This window comes from Plasmodium gallinaceum, assembly GCF_900005855.1.
Source record: "Plasmodium gallinaceum strain 8A genome assembly, contig: PGAL8A_v1_76, whole genome shotgun sequence".
Lineage (NCBI taxonomy): Eukaryota > Apicomplexa > Aconoidasida > Haemosporida > Plasmodiidae > Plasmodium > Plasmodium gallinaceum.
In genome coordinates, this window is record NW_021628238.1 from 745,475 (window position 1) to 759,557 (window position 14,083).

General features: G+C 18.7%; 4 protein-coding genes across 4 annotated transcripts; 1 reads left to right on the forward strand and 3 right to left on the reverse strand.

Moving 5' to 3' along the window:
• Positions 1–141: 141 nt before the first annotated feature.
• PGAL8A_00209700 (conserved Plasmodium protein, unknown function) lies at positions 142–5,268 on the reverse strand (the record flags this gene model as incomplete). The annotated part of the gene is made up of 6 exons (XM_028670798.1): positions 142–186; positions 307–364; positions 486–547; positions 860–4,544; positions 4,658–4,883; positions 5,076–5,268. 6 exons carry the CDS (start codon positions 5,266–5,268, stop codon positions 142–144), a joined length of 4,269 nt encoding a protein of 1,422 aa, XP_028527515.1.
• A 993-nt stretch (positions 5,269–6,261) lies between these two features.
• On the reverse strand, positions 6,262–7,911 carry PGAL8A_00209800 (S-adenosylmethionine-dependent methyltransferase, putative; the record flags this gene model as incomplete). Its single annotated transcript, XM_028670800.1, has 1 exon — positions 6,262–7,911. One exon carries the CDS (start codon positions 7,909–7,911, stop codon positions 6,262–6,264), a length of 1,650 nt encoding a protein of 549 aa, XP_028527516.1.
• A 955-nt stretch (positions 7,912–8,866) lies between these two features.
• PGAL8A_00209900 (conserved Plasmodium protein, unknown function) lies at positions 8,867–11,655 on the forward strand (the record flags this gene model as incomplete). The annotated part of the gene is given in 2 exon segments (XM_028670801.1): positions 8,867–10,996; positions 11,002–11,655. Coding segments are annotated over 2 exon segments (2,784 nt in total).
• Positions 11,656–12,586: 931 nt separating this feature from the next.
• On the reverse strand, positions 12,587–13,870 carry PGAL8A_00210000 (conserved Plasmodium protein, unknown function; the record flags this gene model as incomplete). Its single annotated transcript, XM_028670802.1, has 1 exon — positions 12,587–13,870. The coding sequence occupies one exon, from the start codon at positions 13,868–13,870 to the stop codon at positions 12,587–12,589; it is 1,284 nt and encodes a 427-aa protein (XP_028527518.1).
• Positions 13,871–14,083: the final 213 nt, after the last annotated feature.

Here is a 14,083-nt window from a genome sequence, read left to right on the forward strand (position 1 = left end):
AATATGTTGTATAAATTGTATTATGTTTTTTTTTTTTTTTTTTTTTTAATTTTTTTAGAATTAAAAAATAAAAATAAAAATCAAATTCTTAAATATTATGAAATTGGAAATTAAAAAGAAAGTATTGAAAAAATCCTAAATTTATTTTTCAAAAAATTTATTGTATGAATCTATCCAAATTTTGTACTGTATAAATATGAAAAAAAAAAAAAATGTATATTTATGTATATTGTGTGCAAGTTTAATTGAAATATATATATATATAATAAAATGTGAATATATATTATTATTTTAATTATTTTTAACCTCAACGGAATATTTTTTATTTTTAAAAAAATAGAAAAGAGATCCTTCATGTGTTCCTCTGCAAAAAAAGATAAAAAAAAAAAAATTAAGTTCACTTGTTGGTAAATATATAAAATGAAGTCTACAAAACTAAATATATATTTATAAAAACAGAAATGTTTATGTTTATTTTATTTTACATCCATAAATTTTGTAGTATTTCTGTCCTTTTATTTTCAATATGCTTAAAAAATAATGATGTCTAAAAAGAAAAAAAAAAAAAAAATAAAAAGCTAAATTATATATATATATACATATTATCATATCTTTAAATTTGTTACTAAAAAGTATTACATATTATAAATTGAAATTATTAAAATAAAATTTTGCCATACTTTAAAAAAAAATATACACAAAAATTAAAAATAAGAAATAATCATATTTTGTATAATTTAAATATGAGAAAAAAAAAAAAATAAAAATGCACATTAAATTAATAAAATTAATCAAAAAAAATTAAATGGTATGATGTGAAAGTTTTTACTCAATAATATATATATATATATATATATACCTCAATTAACTTTAAGAAAATAATAGAAAAGGTTGGATTATAAAAGGATAAATAATAAAAAAGTTTTATAAAATAATCAATAGCATTATTATGAAATAATTTATTTAATGAGTTAGATTTTATATGATTTATATCAATCAATGTATGAGCATACAAAAAAAATTTCCATAAATTCTTTTCTTTCATATTTTTGAAATCTTCAAAATAGAAATGTAATTCCTTTAATATAATATTTTGTAAAACTGGAATACTTTTCACAGTACTAATGTAAAATATTCTGTTTAAAACCATATGATATAAATATCCATATAAATATAGATATTTTTTATATATACTTATTAATTTTTTTTTTTTGAAGAAATTCAAAAAAATAAAACAAATTTTTAAAATATACGGGAAATATTTTTTAATTTTTCCTTTGTAATTTAGTTTCTCGAGTAATTCATTTGAAATATCACAGAAAAAATTCATTGAATAAGTTTTATTTTTTATTTCGTCTTTTTCTGTATTATTAAACTTATACTTTAATGGAATGTTTACATCATCCGTGTATTTAGCATTAATATCTTTTAAATATATATATATTGAACATATATTATTATTTACTAAAAATTTATTATCACTAATGGCATTATTCATATAATTAATGTAATTTATCAATTTTCTTCCTATTTCATGAAATATGTTTTTTTCTTTAAATGCATCAATATCACTATCAAAATTGCGATTTGTTTCATTATAATCATTCAATTTTCTTTTTTTATCAAAGTCTATATTTTCATTATTTTTTGAGAGATAATTATTTATTTCCCCAATAATATTTTTATTCATATTAAAATTATTATTATTTGTTACATTTCCTACTTCCACATTAATGCTATCAAATTTATTACTATTTTTAAAAGATTCATTCTTTAAATTTATTTTATTGTCTACTATTATTTTTTTTCCACTTATATTTTGATGAATAGAATCACTATTAATAGGATTATTACTTTTTATAAGGGTAAAATTTTTTTTTTCAAGAAAAAAAAATTCATCAATAATTGAAAAAAAGTTTTTAATTTCTATATAATCTAATTGTGGTATATTTAATAATGCAGATAATAATAAAATACTATTTTTTTCTTTTGTTTTTTTTAATTTTTCAATATTATCTTCATCAAAAAAATTAAAGAAGGAAAAAAAATTATTTTCTATATTATTTGGAGTTATTATATAATTTAGAATATTCATTAAAGGTATTTTTAAGTAACTTTCTTTCCATATATTAAAAAATAATTTTAAATTATTACTTTTTACTTCTCCTTTCATAGGTATATCCTGAAAATTTTCTCCCTTAATTTTCTTCAAGTCTTTCAAGTAAGATGTTTTCACTTTTAAATTTGGCTCTATATTTTTTTTTTTCTTTTTTTCTAAAGAGATATTTTTATTAGTATTATTTAAAAAATATGATTTATAATTTATTAACTTATTCTCCTTCTCTTTATTACAAGTTTTGAATTCCTTTTCTATGTATTCTTCTTTATTTTTACAGATAAGATGTTCTTTACCTTCATGTATATTACATTCATATTCATTTATTTTATTGTAATCTTTACTTTTATTTTCATTGATATATTCTTTTTTTTTACTATCAATGAAATTTTCATTCTCACTTTTTTTATTATGAACTTCATTATCCTTGATATCACAATTACTATTTTCATCATCATCACTATCTTCAACATTATTATCATCTTCATTATCATATCTATTTTTATCTTCTTCATCTATGTTTTCATTTTCCTTATCATTATTTTTAATTTTTCCACCATCATCTTCATTTTCATACACTTTGCATATGTTGAGATTTTTATTTTTTTCTTTATATCCATTTTTATCCTTTGTTTCCATTATATGTTTATTAAAACTTTTTTTTTTTTTTTTCATATTTTCTTTTAATTTTAATTCACCTTCAAAACAAAATTCTTCTTTTTTTTTATCTGGTTTTATTGATTTTTTTTTTTTTTCATCATACTCAATTTTATCCACAGCATATTTAATTAATGAAAAAAAATTGTTATAAATTCCAAAATAGAAAAGAGAAATCCAAAATTTAATATTATTTTTTAATGTTAATATATTAAAATTATTATTATAAAAATAAAAACATATGCCTTCAATAATTGAAAACTTTAATAATATGTTGTTAAATAGTAAAGAATACTCATATAGATCATCAATGTTTTTTATTTTAAAATATTTTTGCGTTTTGTTAATTATTTCTTGTACTTTTATTTCATCACCAAAACTTAAAATTCCATCTTTTATAATATGATTAATAAATTCAATAATGTAAAAATGTTTATCTATACTTAACATTTCTTCATCATTTATATTATATTTTTCTTTATATTGCAAGCATAGCATTAATCTTAAATTACTATAGAACATATTATCAAAAGGCAATAAAGTTTTGTTTTGTAAATGTTCCTCCTTATTAATTTTATACTTATTTTTTTCTGCATTAATTTTCTTATTTACTTCAATATTTTCTGTTATTTTATTATTATCCTTGTTATTGTTATTACTTTTGTTATTATCATTACTATTAATTTTTTCATATAGGATTTTATCATTTACGTCATTAATTTGTTTATCTGGATTTACAGATACATTTTCTATGGTATCCTTTTCATTCGAACTATTTAAATTTATTTTCATTTTTTTTGTTTTTATTTTTTCTTTATTCATTATTAAACTTCTTTTAAAATTAGACTTTTCTTCATAATGATTATTATTAATATTTCTAAAAATATTTCCAGAATTTTTTTCATCCGCAGTTATTTTAGTCTCATCTTTTTTCATGTTATATATGGGATATTTTTTTTTTTTTTGTTTTCTTTTTTTTAAAAATTGAAATGAAGTATTATTATGATTATACTCATTTAGTGATATATAATATGGTTGGAACTTATCATTATAATCCGTATCTTTGTTTTGTAAATTTTCTTTTTTGTTCATTATTTTATCAAAACAAATATGTAATTTTTTCAATTTATCTTCAAAATCATTAGGTAATGAGTAAGAGTTCGGATTTAAGTTCTTCCGAATTTTCTTGTATATTTTATTATTTATGTCAATTTCATTGCATTTATTTTCTTCATTATTTTCATTAAGTTCAGTGATTTTACTAACTGTATTATTTTCAGTAATTTTAATAGCCGATATATTATAACCACTATCATTCTTATATTCTTTATTACATTTTTTATTAACATATGAGACATTAGAAACATTTTCTTTTGCATTTAAAATGGTTTCTAAAGATTTTAGTCGTATTATATGTACACATAAATTATACAAAAACTTTTTTTCTTTATCTTCACCTATTAACTCTATTATTTTATTTATTAAATTACATATTATATCATAACTATTTTTTATTTTCATTCTCAAAATTATCTCTTCAATAATATGTTCAACTTCTTCAAAAAATTTATGAGGACATAATGTCCATATTTTTCTTTTAACTTTTACTGAAGTTATTTCATAAAAATATTTAGCGGCAGGAGTTTTTTCAACTAAGATATTTAAAATATCTAAAGGAATTATATCTATTTTTTCTAATAATACAGAAAAAAGTGGTTGTATTTCACGAACTTGAAACATTAATATCATCTTTTTTGCAAGCTTAATTAAACTACAAATATATATAAATATATATATATATATATATTAGTAATAAAAAAAATAAACATATATAAACAAATAAAAAATTTTCAAGTGTATTTTTTTTTTTTTTTTTTTAAATACCATTTTTGTGATATAGTAATTGAATTAATTTTATTTATAAACTTGGGGGACAAATAATTATCAAAAACATTTTTGTAAGTAATATGTTTAGGAACATTTAAAAATTTTAAAAAATCAACTAAACCTGATAAAACAATATCTTGAAATGATTGAGTTTGCTGCCACACTTTACAAGCATTTACAGCTGGATATCTATTCTCTTCATCATTTTTCAGTTTATAATTATCTAAAGAAAAAAAGACAAATATTAATAATTTTTCTTTTAAAATGAAAATTTTCTGCTTTTATAAAATTAGTGCTTAATTTTTTGAATTTATATTCACTTTCTATTTTATTATCTAAATATTTATTCTGTACTTTATTTATTTATTTTTTTTTTTTTTTTTTTTTTTTTTTTTTTTTTTTTTTTTTTTTTTACATTCTATCCATTTAATTAAAGCATTTCGCCCAGCTGGACCACAATTTAATCTTTTTCTAACTAGTAGCTCATTTTTTTTTTTGAAATTTTTTATACTTCTTTTATTAAATAATTTAATATACTTCAATTTTTTTTTTCTTTTTTTTTCAGTATATTTCTTTTGATTAAAATTAAAATTCCAACCAGTACTCATAACTCATTAAAAAAAAAACATTAATATAAAAAAAAAAAAAAGCTAAATATTCATGTTTATATATACACTTATGTGTGGCAAATTTGTTAGTAATAACACAATAAACAAAAATAATTGAGTATAATTAAAAAAAAAAATAAGTACAATTATATATATGTCTCACAATGTATACATAAATTATTATTCACATTGCTTTTCCAATGTTTTTTTTTTTTTTTGAAGTATTTAAATATATATAATCTAAAAGTAATATTTAATAAAAAAAAAAAAAAAAAAAAAAATCACACATGCAACAAACTTTTTGTATATATATATAAAATAATTTATAGTTTTAGTACAAATAATAATAAATACCTTAGTAATAACAATAAACATAATATATAAGAATTTTATTATTTATCCTTTTATTACAATTTTTTAATTACTATTATTACATAAAAATATTTATTTATGTAAATAAAAAAATTAAAAAAAAAAAAAATGAATATATAATTTTTTTTTTTTTTTTTTTTTTTTTTTTTAACTTTGTTTCCTTTATAATTTATATATTTATATATGTAAAGAAAATGTTTTATATATATTTTTAATTTCATTTTAATTTAAAAAAATTCTAATTATTTAGACTATAGGTTATTTTGTTTAACATATTTTGTTTAACTTTTTTTTTAATATAAAAAGTAAATGTATATCAAATTATTTAAACAGTTGTCTTTTTAAAAAAAGAATATTAATCTAAATATATTCTATATTCAAATAAGAATATTAGAATCATAAAAATTATAAAAAAATGTAACACTGAAAAATTAAGGTTATTAAAAAATATAATTTAAAATATTTTTTGAGATATATTAAAAAATTGAAATTTTCTAATTAAAACATGTTATTTAAAAATTGAATATGCAAAATTCAATTGTTATTATAATTGATTCTTCATAATAAAGAAAAAAAAAAAAAAAAAAAAATATTAAAAATAAATGGTTTATACAAATATATTTATGTAATCATTAAAAGAATAGATGTTAAATATTTTGATTCTGGTAAAGAAACATGAATAGGATGATCAGAACTAATTCTTCCCTCACCTATTATTATGCCATTACACTTAGACCAATTTAATGATCTCTTTATGCATAAATTTAATTCATTATAGCCAATTAATTTATTACAACTTGATACAAACACATAACCTGGTTTTTGTATTAATTTAAATGATATATACAAAAGTTTTTGGTAAATTTTTAAAGCAGAAGGCAATAAATAATTGTTACGTGCTAATGGAGGTGGATCTATTAATATAACATCATATTTTTTTTTAAAAAAATCAAAATTATTATTTTTAATTAGTAATTTTTCTATATCATCTATATCTTCTATATATTTATTATTTTTACCCATTTGGTAAATGAATATATTTTGAATATCTGAAAAAATATTTTCCTTTTTTCTACATTTTTCATCATTCACATAAGTTTTTTCTGAGTTTTCTATTTCATAATTAATAGCCTTTTTTTTTTTTTTTCCTTCTCTTATATCTAATGGAATATGGTCATTTTTATTACATTTCATTTCTTCGTTTTCTTTGGTTGAAAATAAGAGAAACTCTTCTTTATTTTTTGAAATATCTTTGTTATAGTTATTTAGAAATTGAGCATTTAAACATATATTAAGAAAACTCTTAACACATGAATGAACAAAATTCATCTTATACAAAACATTATTATAGTGAGCTGATTTTATACCATTTTTTATGGCTAAGTAGGATGAATCAACACATGTTACCTCATTAGCACCATAATAAGCTAAAGTAATACCAAATGAACCAACATATGAAAATAAATCTAAAACATTTTTATTTTTACAAAAGGAAATGAGCATAGAACGATTACATCTTTGATCATAATACCATCCTGTTTTTTGTCCTTTCAATATGTCAACAAAAAAAGTTAACCCATTTTCTCTAACCTCTATTGGTGATTTGTATAGCCCTTTATATACTTCTTTTTTTAAAGGTAACTTTTCCAGTTTTCTTATATGACTATCATTTTTTAAAATAATTGTGTCAGGGTTTAATACAGTTTCTATACTTTTCAATATCATATTTAATAATATATCCATTCCACTTGCATTTATTTGAACACATATCAACTTATTATATTTATCAATTATAACACCAGGTAGTAAATCACTTTCAGCATTAACAACTCTAAAATAATTATCATTCTCATATAACTCTAATCTTTTTTCATATGCTTTTTTTATTCTATCATTAAAAAATTCTTCATTTATATAGTCATTTATATTTCTGCTCAATATACGTGATGAAATAATTGAATTTTTATTATATATTCCTATTCCTATATTTTCATTATATTCATCTTTTATATTTACTAAACAAGGGCTATATAAAATTAAATCTTCTGGATTTTTCACATCTTTCGAATATAACCATGGAAAACCACTTAATACATTTTTAACACATCCTTCATTTATAATTAATGTTGGTCTTTTAACAGGATTATCAATATAATTAATTTTTGTGTGATATTTATTATAATGTAAAAAATTTCTCTTAAATAACCAATAATTATAATTCTTTTTCATAAAAAATAATTTATCTTTAGGAAATGAAAAAAGAGTCACCATAATCTTTTAACATCATTTTAATCTTTTTGAAAAGATAAAGTGTTTTAGAATTACTTAAATACGGTTTTTTTTTTTTTTTTTTTTAATCTTATATTTAAAATATTTATATATGTAATTTAAATTTTAATACATATAAAAATAATTATCATAATTAACATATGTTTTCATTGTAAATTTACCATTTTTTAACATTAAAATTTCATAAACCATATATATATATTTTATTTAATTCAAGTACTTTTGTACTTTGTAAATTTTTTTTTTTTTTTTAATTTTTTTCCTATAAATTAATTTTTAATATTTGCTTTTTCTCACCCTGTAATCAATATGTATATCAACGTATTTTTCTTTTTCTAATTAATTAATTTATAACCATTATTGTTTCTACAAAAAAATAATCTTTATAAATTAACGTTTTTTTTCAAATATAATTTTTTTTAGAATTTTTTTTTGTGTTTTGTATTAACATGAATAATATAAAATAAAACTATAAAATTGATTTTATTTTTTTTTTTTATTTTTTTTTGAGAATTGCAAATTTTTAAAATATACAAAATATTTAAAAAAAAAAAAAGAAAAATGTAATTTTAAGATAGATGAATAATATGTAAATGAAAATTTAAAATGCAGATTTGAAGAATATTACAAAAAAATGAAGAATTCAAAAATAAATATATTATTCTGTAAAAAAAAAAAATATATATATATATATATATGATGGCTTTCTAGGTATAAATATTATTTAGTTAAGAAAAAAGTTGATACAATATATAAATATATATGAGTGTTTTTTATATAAAAGTATATATATATATAAGAAATATATTTAAAAAAAATTTTTGATGATTAACTAAAAATAGAATGTTTACTTTGTTTGTCACTTTTTGTGTCAATAATATCAAAAAAAAAAAAAAAAAATATATATATATATATATAAAAAAAATAAAACTTAAAAATGTATAATGGCATTGGATTAAAAACACCAAGAGGTTCTGGTACAAATGGTTATATTCAAATGAACATGGCTCATATTCGCCATGCTAGGAATAATTTAAGAGAATATGAGAAATTTCGCAATGAAGTAAAGATGAATAATCTAGTAGACAAAAAATATACGTGTGATTTTTCTATTATTGAACATTCTGAAAAAAGAAAAATTGAATTAGATGTTCTTTTATATGAAGAAAAAATGAAAAAAGAAGGCAAAGAAAATATTGAAGAGTTAACTAATAATTATAGAAATAAATTATATGATGAATATTATAAAAATAAAAAGAATGAAGAAAAATATAATGCTGATTCAAATCGTAATATTGATGCAAATGAAAATACTCATATTCTTAATGATAAGAAAAGAAGACAATTAGAAAATTTTGAAAAAATTTTAAAGATTAAAAAAGACAAGAAGGATAATAAAATTGAAGACTCAAATTATAATGAGAAAAAATTTAACTTGAAAAAAGTAGAACGTAATATGAAAAAAAAAGATGGAAATAAAGATATTTCCTCCTATACAAGCTATTCAAATGATTCAAGTGATGAAAGTTATTCAAGTGATTCAAATAATTCAAATACTTCAAGTGATTCAAATAATTCAAATACTTCAAGTGATTCAAATAATTCAAATGCTTCAAGTGATTCAAATCGTTCAAATTCTTCAAGTGATTCAAGTCGTTCAAAAGATTCAAGTAATTCAAATCGTTCAAAAGATTCAAGTAATTCAAATAGTTCAAATTCTTCAAGTGATTCAAAATATTCTAATTATTCAAGTAATACAAATAGTCCAAAAGATTCAACTGATTCAAAATGTTCAGAAGATTCAAGTAACACAAATTATTCAAAAGATTCAAATAATTCAAGATTAAAAAATTCTCGTAAATCAAGCAATTCAAGATATTCAGTAACTTCAAGAGATTCAAATTATTCAAGAAATTCATATAATAAACGTAAGTCAATAAATAAAACATATTTGAAAGATTCAGAATATTTATCTTACTCAAGTAATTCATCTGTTAAATTAAAATTAAGGAAAAATGAAAGGAGACATATTTTAAATAAGAAAAAAAATAGAAGAAACCGTTCAAGTAGCAAAAATTCAAACACAAATTCAACTATTAGTAGTAATATAAGTAAATTAAATAAAGAAAAGAGAAGGAACAATAAAAAATCTTTACATACATATGATAGTGATAACGATTCTTATTTTATTCACAAAAGGAATAATAAAAAAAAAAGAAACGATAGAGAAAATAGTATTCAGTCATATAATAAGAAAAAAAAAGATAAAAGTTCTGTGAGCCATGAAAAAATAAAAGATAATTTGAAAAATTCAAAAAAAAAGAATTTATTAAGTAATGAAGAAACTTTAAAAATAATCAAAAATATTAAAAAATATTACAGAAAAAAAAAGAGTAATTCTGTAAATAATGAATCTGAAAATCTTGAATCTGACTTATCTGCTAGTAGAAGCTCATCTGTTGATAAAAATAAAAAAAAGGAAATAATGAATTCCATGAATAGTGTTGATAATTCACATTTATCTTTTAAAAATAGAAATATCTTAAAGAAAAAAATGGTTAATTATGATGATATTTCTTATAGATCAAGTTATGATTCTACCAGTAGTATGAATAATGAAAAGCAAGAAACAAATATGTGTCTGAAAATGAAAAAAGAAAAAAAAGAGGAAACTAAAAAAGAATGCAATGAAAAAAAAGAAGAAATAAAAACAGAAGGAAAAAAAAAAGAAAGAAAGGAGAGAGAAAAGGAAGAAGAGGAAAGAGAAAAAGAAAGAGAAGAGGTAAGAGAAATAGAAAAAGAAAAAAAAAGAGAAAGAGAAAAGGAAAGAGAAGAGGAAAGAGAAAGAGAAAAAGAAAAAGAAAGAGAAAGAGAAAAGGAAAGAGAAGAGGAAAGAGAAAGAGAAAGAGAAAAAGAAAAAGAAAAAAAAAGAGAAAAGAAAAGGAAAGAGAAGAGGAAAGAGAAAGAGAAAGAGAAAAAGAAAAAGAAAAAAAAAGAGAAAGAGAAAAGGAAAGAGAAGAGGAAAGAGAAAGAGAAAGAGAAAGAGAAAAAGAAAAAAAAAGAGAAATAGAAAAAGAAAAAGAAAAAAAAAGAGAAAAGGAAAGAGAAGAGGAAAGAGAAAGAGAAAAAGAAAAAAAAAGAGAAAAGGAAAGAGAAGAGGAAAGAGAAAGAGAAAAAGAAAAAAAAAGAGAAAGAGAAAAGGAAAGAGAAGAGGAAAGAGAAGAGGAAAGAGAAAGAGAAAAAGAAAAAAAAAGAGAAAGAGAAAGAGAAAAAGAAAGAAAAAGAGAAAGAGAAAGAGAAAGAGAAAGAGAAAGAGAAAAGGAAAGAGAAGAGGAAAGAGAAAGAGAAAAAGAAAAAAAAAGAGAAAGAGAAAGAGAAAAAGAAAAAGAAAGAGAAAGAGAAGAAAAAAGAGAAAAAGAAAAAGAAAAAGAAAAAAAAAGAGAAAGAGAAAAAGAAATAGAAAAGGAAAGAGTAAAAGAAGAAAAAAGAGAAAAAGAAAGAGAAGAGGAAAGAGAAAAAGAAAGAGAAAAAAAAAGAGAAAGAAAAAGAAAAATAAATAGTGAAGAAATTGAAATTGAAGGTGAAGCTAGAAGGAAAAAAGAGAAAGTAACAAAAAGAGAAGAAATAAATAAAAGAGAGAGTGAATATAAAATTGAAAGTGAAGAAGAAAGTAAAATTGAAAAAAAATTGAGAGAAAAAGGGAAAAAGAGAAAAGAAAAAGACTAAAAGAAGAAGAAGAAAAAAAAAATAAAATTGAAAACGAAATTGAAATAAACAAAGAGAAAGAAAGAAAAATAAAATGTGAAGGAAAAAGTGGAAGAGTAAATGAAACTGAAGGAAAAAAGAAATAAAAAATGAAAAAAAGAAAAAAAAATAAAAAGGTAAAATAGAGAAAGAAATATAAAACGAAAAATATAAAAAAAAATACAAAAGAAACAAAAACCATAAGAAATATTATAATAATAAGATAAAGAAAAAAGAACAAATAAATAAAATGGAAAATTGTTGTAACATAATACATAAAATAAGGATATTACCTTAGGATAAATTTGGTCAGTTAAATTAAAATGAAGAAAAAAAATAAAATGAGAAAGTAAATAACAAAATAAAACCTCCATATATACAACAAATAAATAAAGAATAAGCATATATAATAAATTACAAACTAAAAGAAAAAAATTTTCTAATATATCTAAAGAATACATATACTTATATTAATAATAAAATATTCATTTGTTTAAAATATGAAAGAGATAAACAGATAAAATTTAAATTTATAAAGATATTTATTTTATTTTTAGATATAATTTTCAATAAGAGATGAAAAAGACAAAGTTTCTTAATAAGATATTTATACTTATAATTCATATAATTTTTATTTGTATTAAAATTGAAAATATAATTATTTTTTTATTCATTTTTTTTTTTTTTTGGGTAATATAATCCCTATTATTAAGAAAAATTATATAGGATATACATAATAACAAAACATAATATTTAAAAAAAAAAAAATTTAAGTATAAAAGTATAAATTAATATAATACTTTAAATTTTAATAGTTTTAGTAATACCCATATAATTATTGTTATTAAAAACACTATGAAAAATATATATATATGTATATATATATATATATATATATATATATATATATATATCAATTTCTACTTTTATTTTTAAACCATTGTAATAAACCACCTAGAAGACTTACAGTTTCAAATTCAACTTTATTATTATTTAAGGATTTTAAAAAATCATCATTATTATTTTTAGATATCATATCATTATCATCTAAATCAATTAATTGGGAATTTTTAAAAAATACATCACCTCCAACTGTGATTACTTTACCTTTAGTAAAATATTCTATCCAAAGATAATATAAATATTTAATTAAAAACGTTATTGTCCAAGAGATTGGAGCAATTATAAATAAGAATAAAGATAAAGTAAATTTATAAGTATTTTTTTTTTCTAAATTAAATAATTCATTATAAAATGGACTAATATTATACCAAACGGAAAATTTTTTTTGAATTAAATTGTAAAAATAATCTACACATACACTATCACATATAATTAAAATACTTATATCTTTTTTTTCTGTGGGTATTTGAAAATCTCCATATAATTCTGTTTTTCTAATTTGCATCCTTAATTTATTTATTTGATCGTGTGTTGTTTCATTGAAAAAAGAAAGTATTCTTTGTTTTAAATTTTTTTTTTTACTATTATTGCTACTTCTTTCATTATCAAAGGGAATATAATATTTAGACTTTATTATTTTTAGTAAGGTGGCATGTAAATTATAAGTTAAATATAAGGCATTTTCAACAATTAATGCTCTATAAAAATTGGGAGATATATTTTGCAAGTTATTTTCTTTATCACTTTTATTTTTTTCATTTTCAATTATTCCATTTTTACCTTTTGCATTTTCTTCACTATTAATAATAAAATAATATAATAATGAAAATATTTCTTTAGGATTACTAAATATTGCTGTACCTATACTGGTGAGTTCAGTTAATCTATCTCTACCTAAACAGAAATGTGGAATATTTAAAAGAAGACACTGTTGAATAATTGAAATATATTGTCCATTAACCTTTTTTAAATTAGAATGAATGGAATCAATCATTTTTCTTTGAACTAAATTAGCTCTATTAAATGATTTTAATATTTTATGATAGTCTACATATCCAATTCCTAGTACTACAAAATCATATTTTGTTTTTGTAATATGTTTAATTATACTCATATTTTTTATTTCTAATTTTTCTTCATTTTTTTTATTACTAGGATTTATGTCAAAAATACTTAATGATAAATTTTTATCACTCCATTTTAATTTTAGTTTTTTATATTCTACATCATTAATTTTCCAGTTTAAATTTTCGTTAATATTGTTTTTACATCTCAGTATAATATTTTTTATCATTTTTTAACTTTTTTTTTTTTTTTTTTCCCTCTACCATTAGATCTATATTTTTTTTTTATGCATACGATAATTTTAATAAATAATCTAAAGCATCAAATAATACAAAATTGTTTATTTAAAAAAAAAAAAAAAAAAGTCTTTCAAAACTTCAAAATATAATTTTATATAATGTTTTTTTAAAGAAATATCAAATATATTTTCTTTAAATAATAC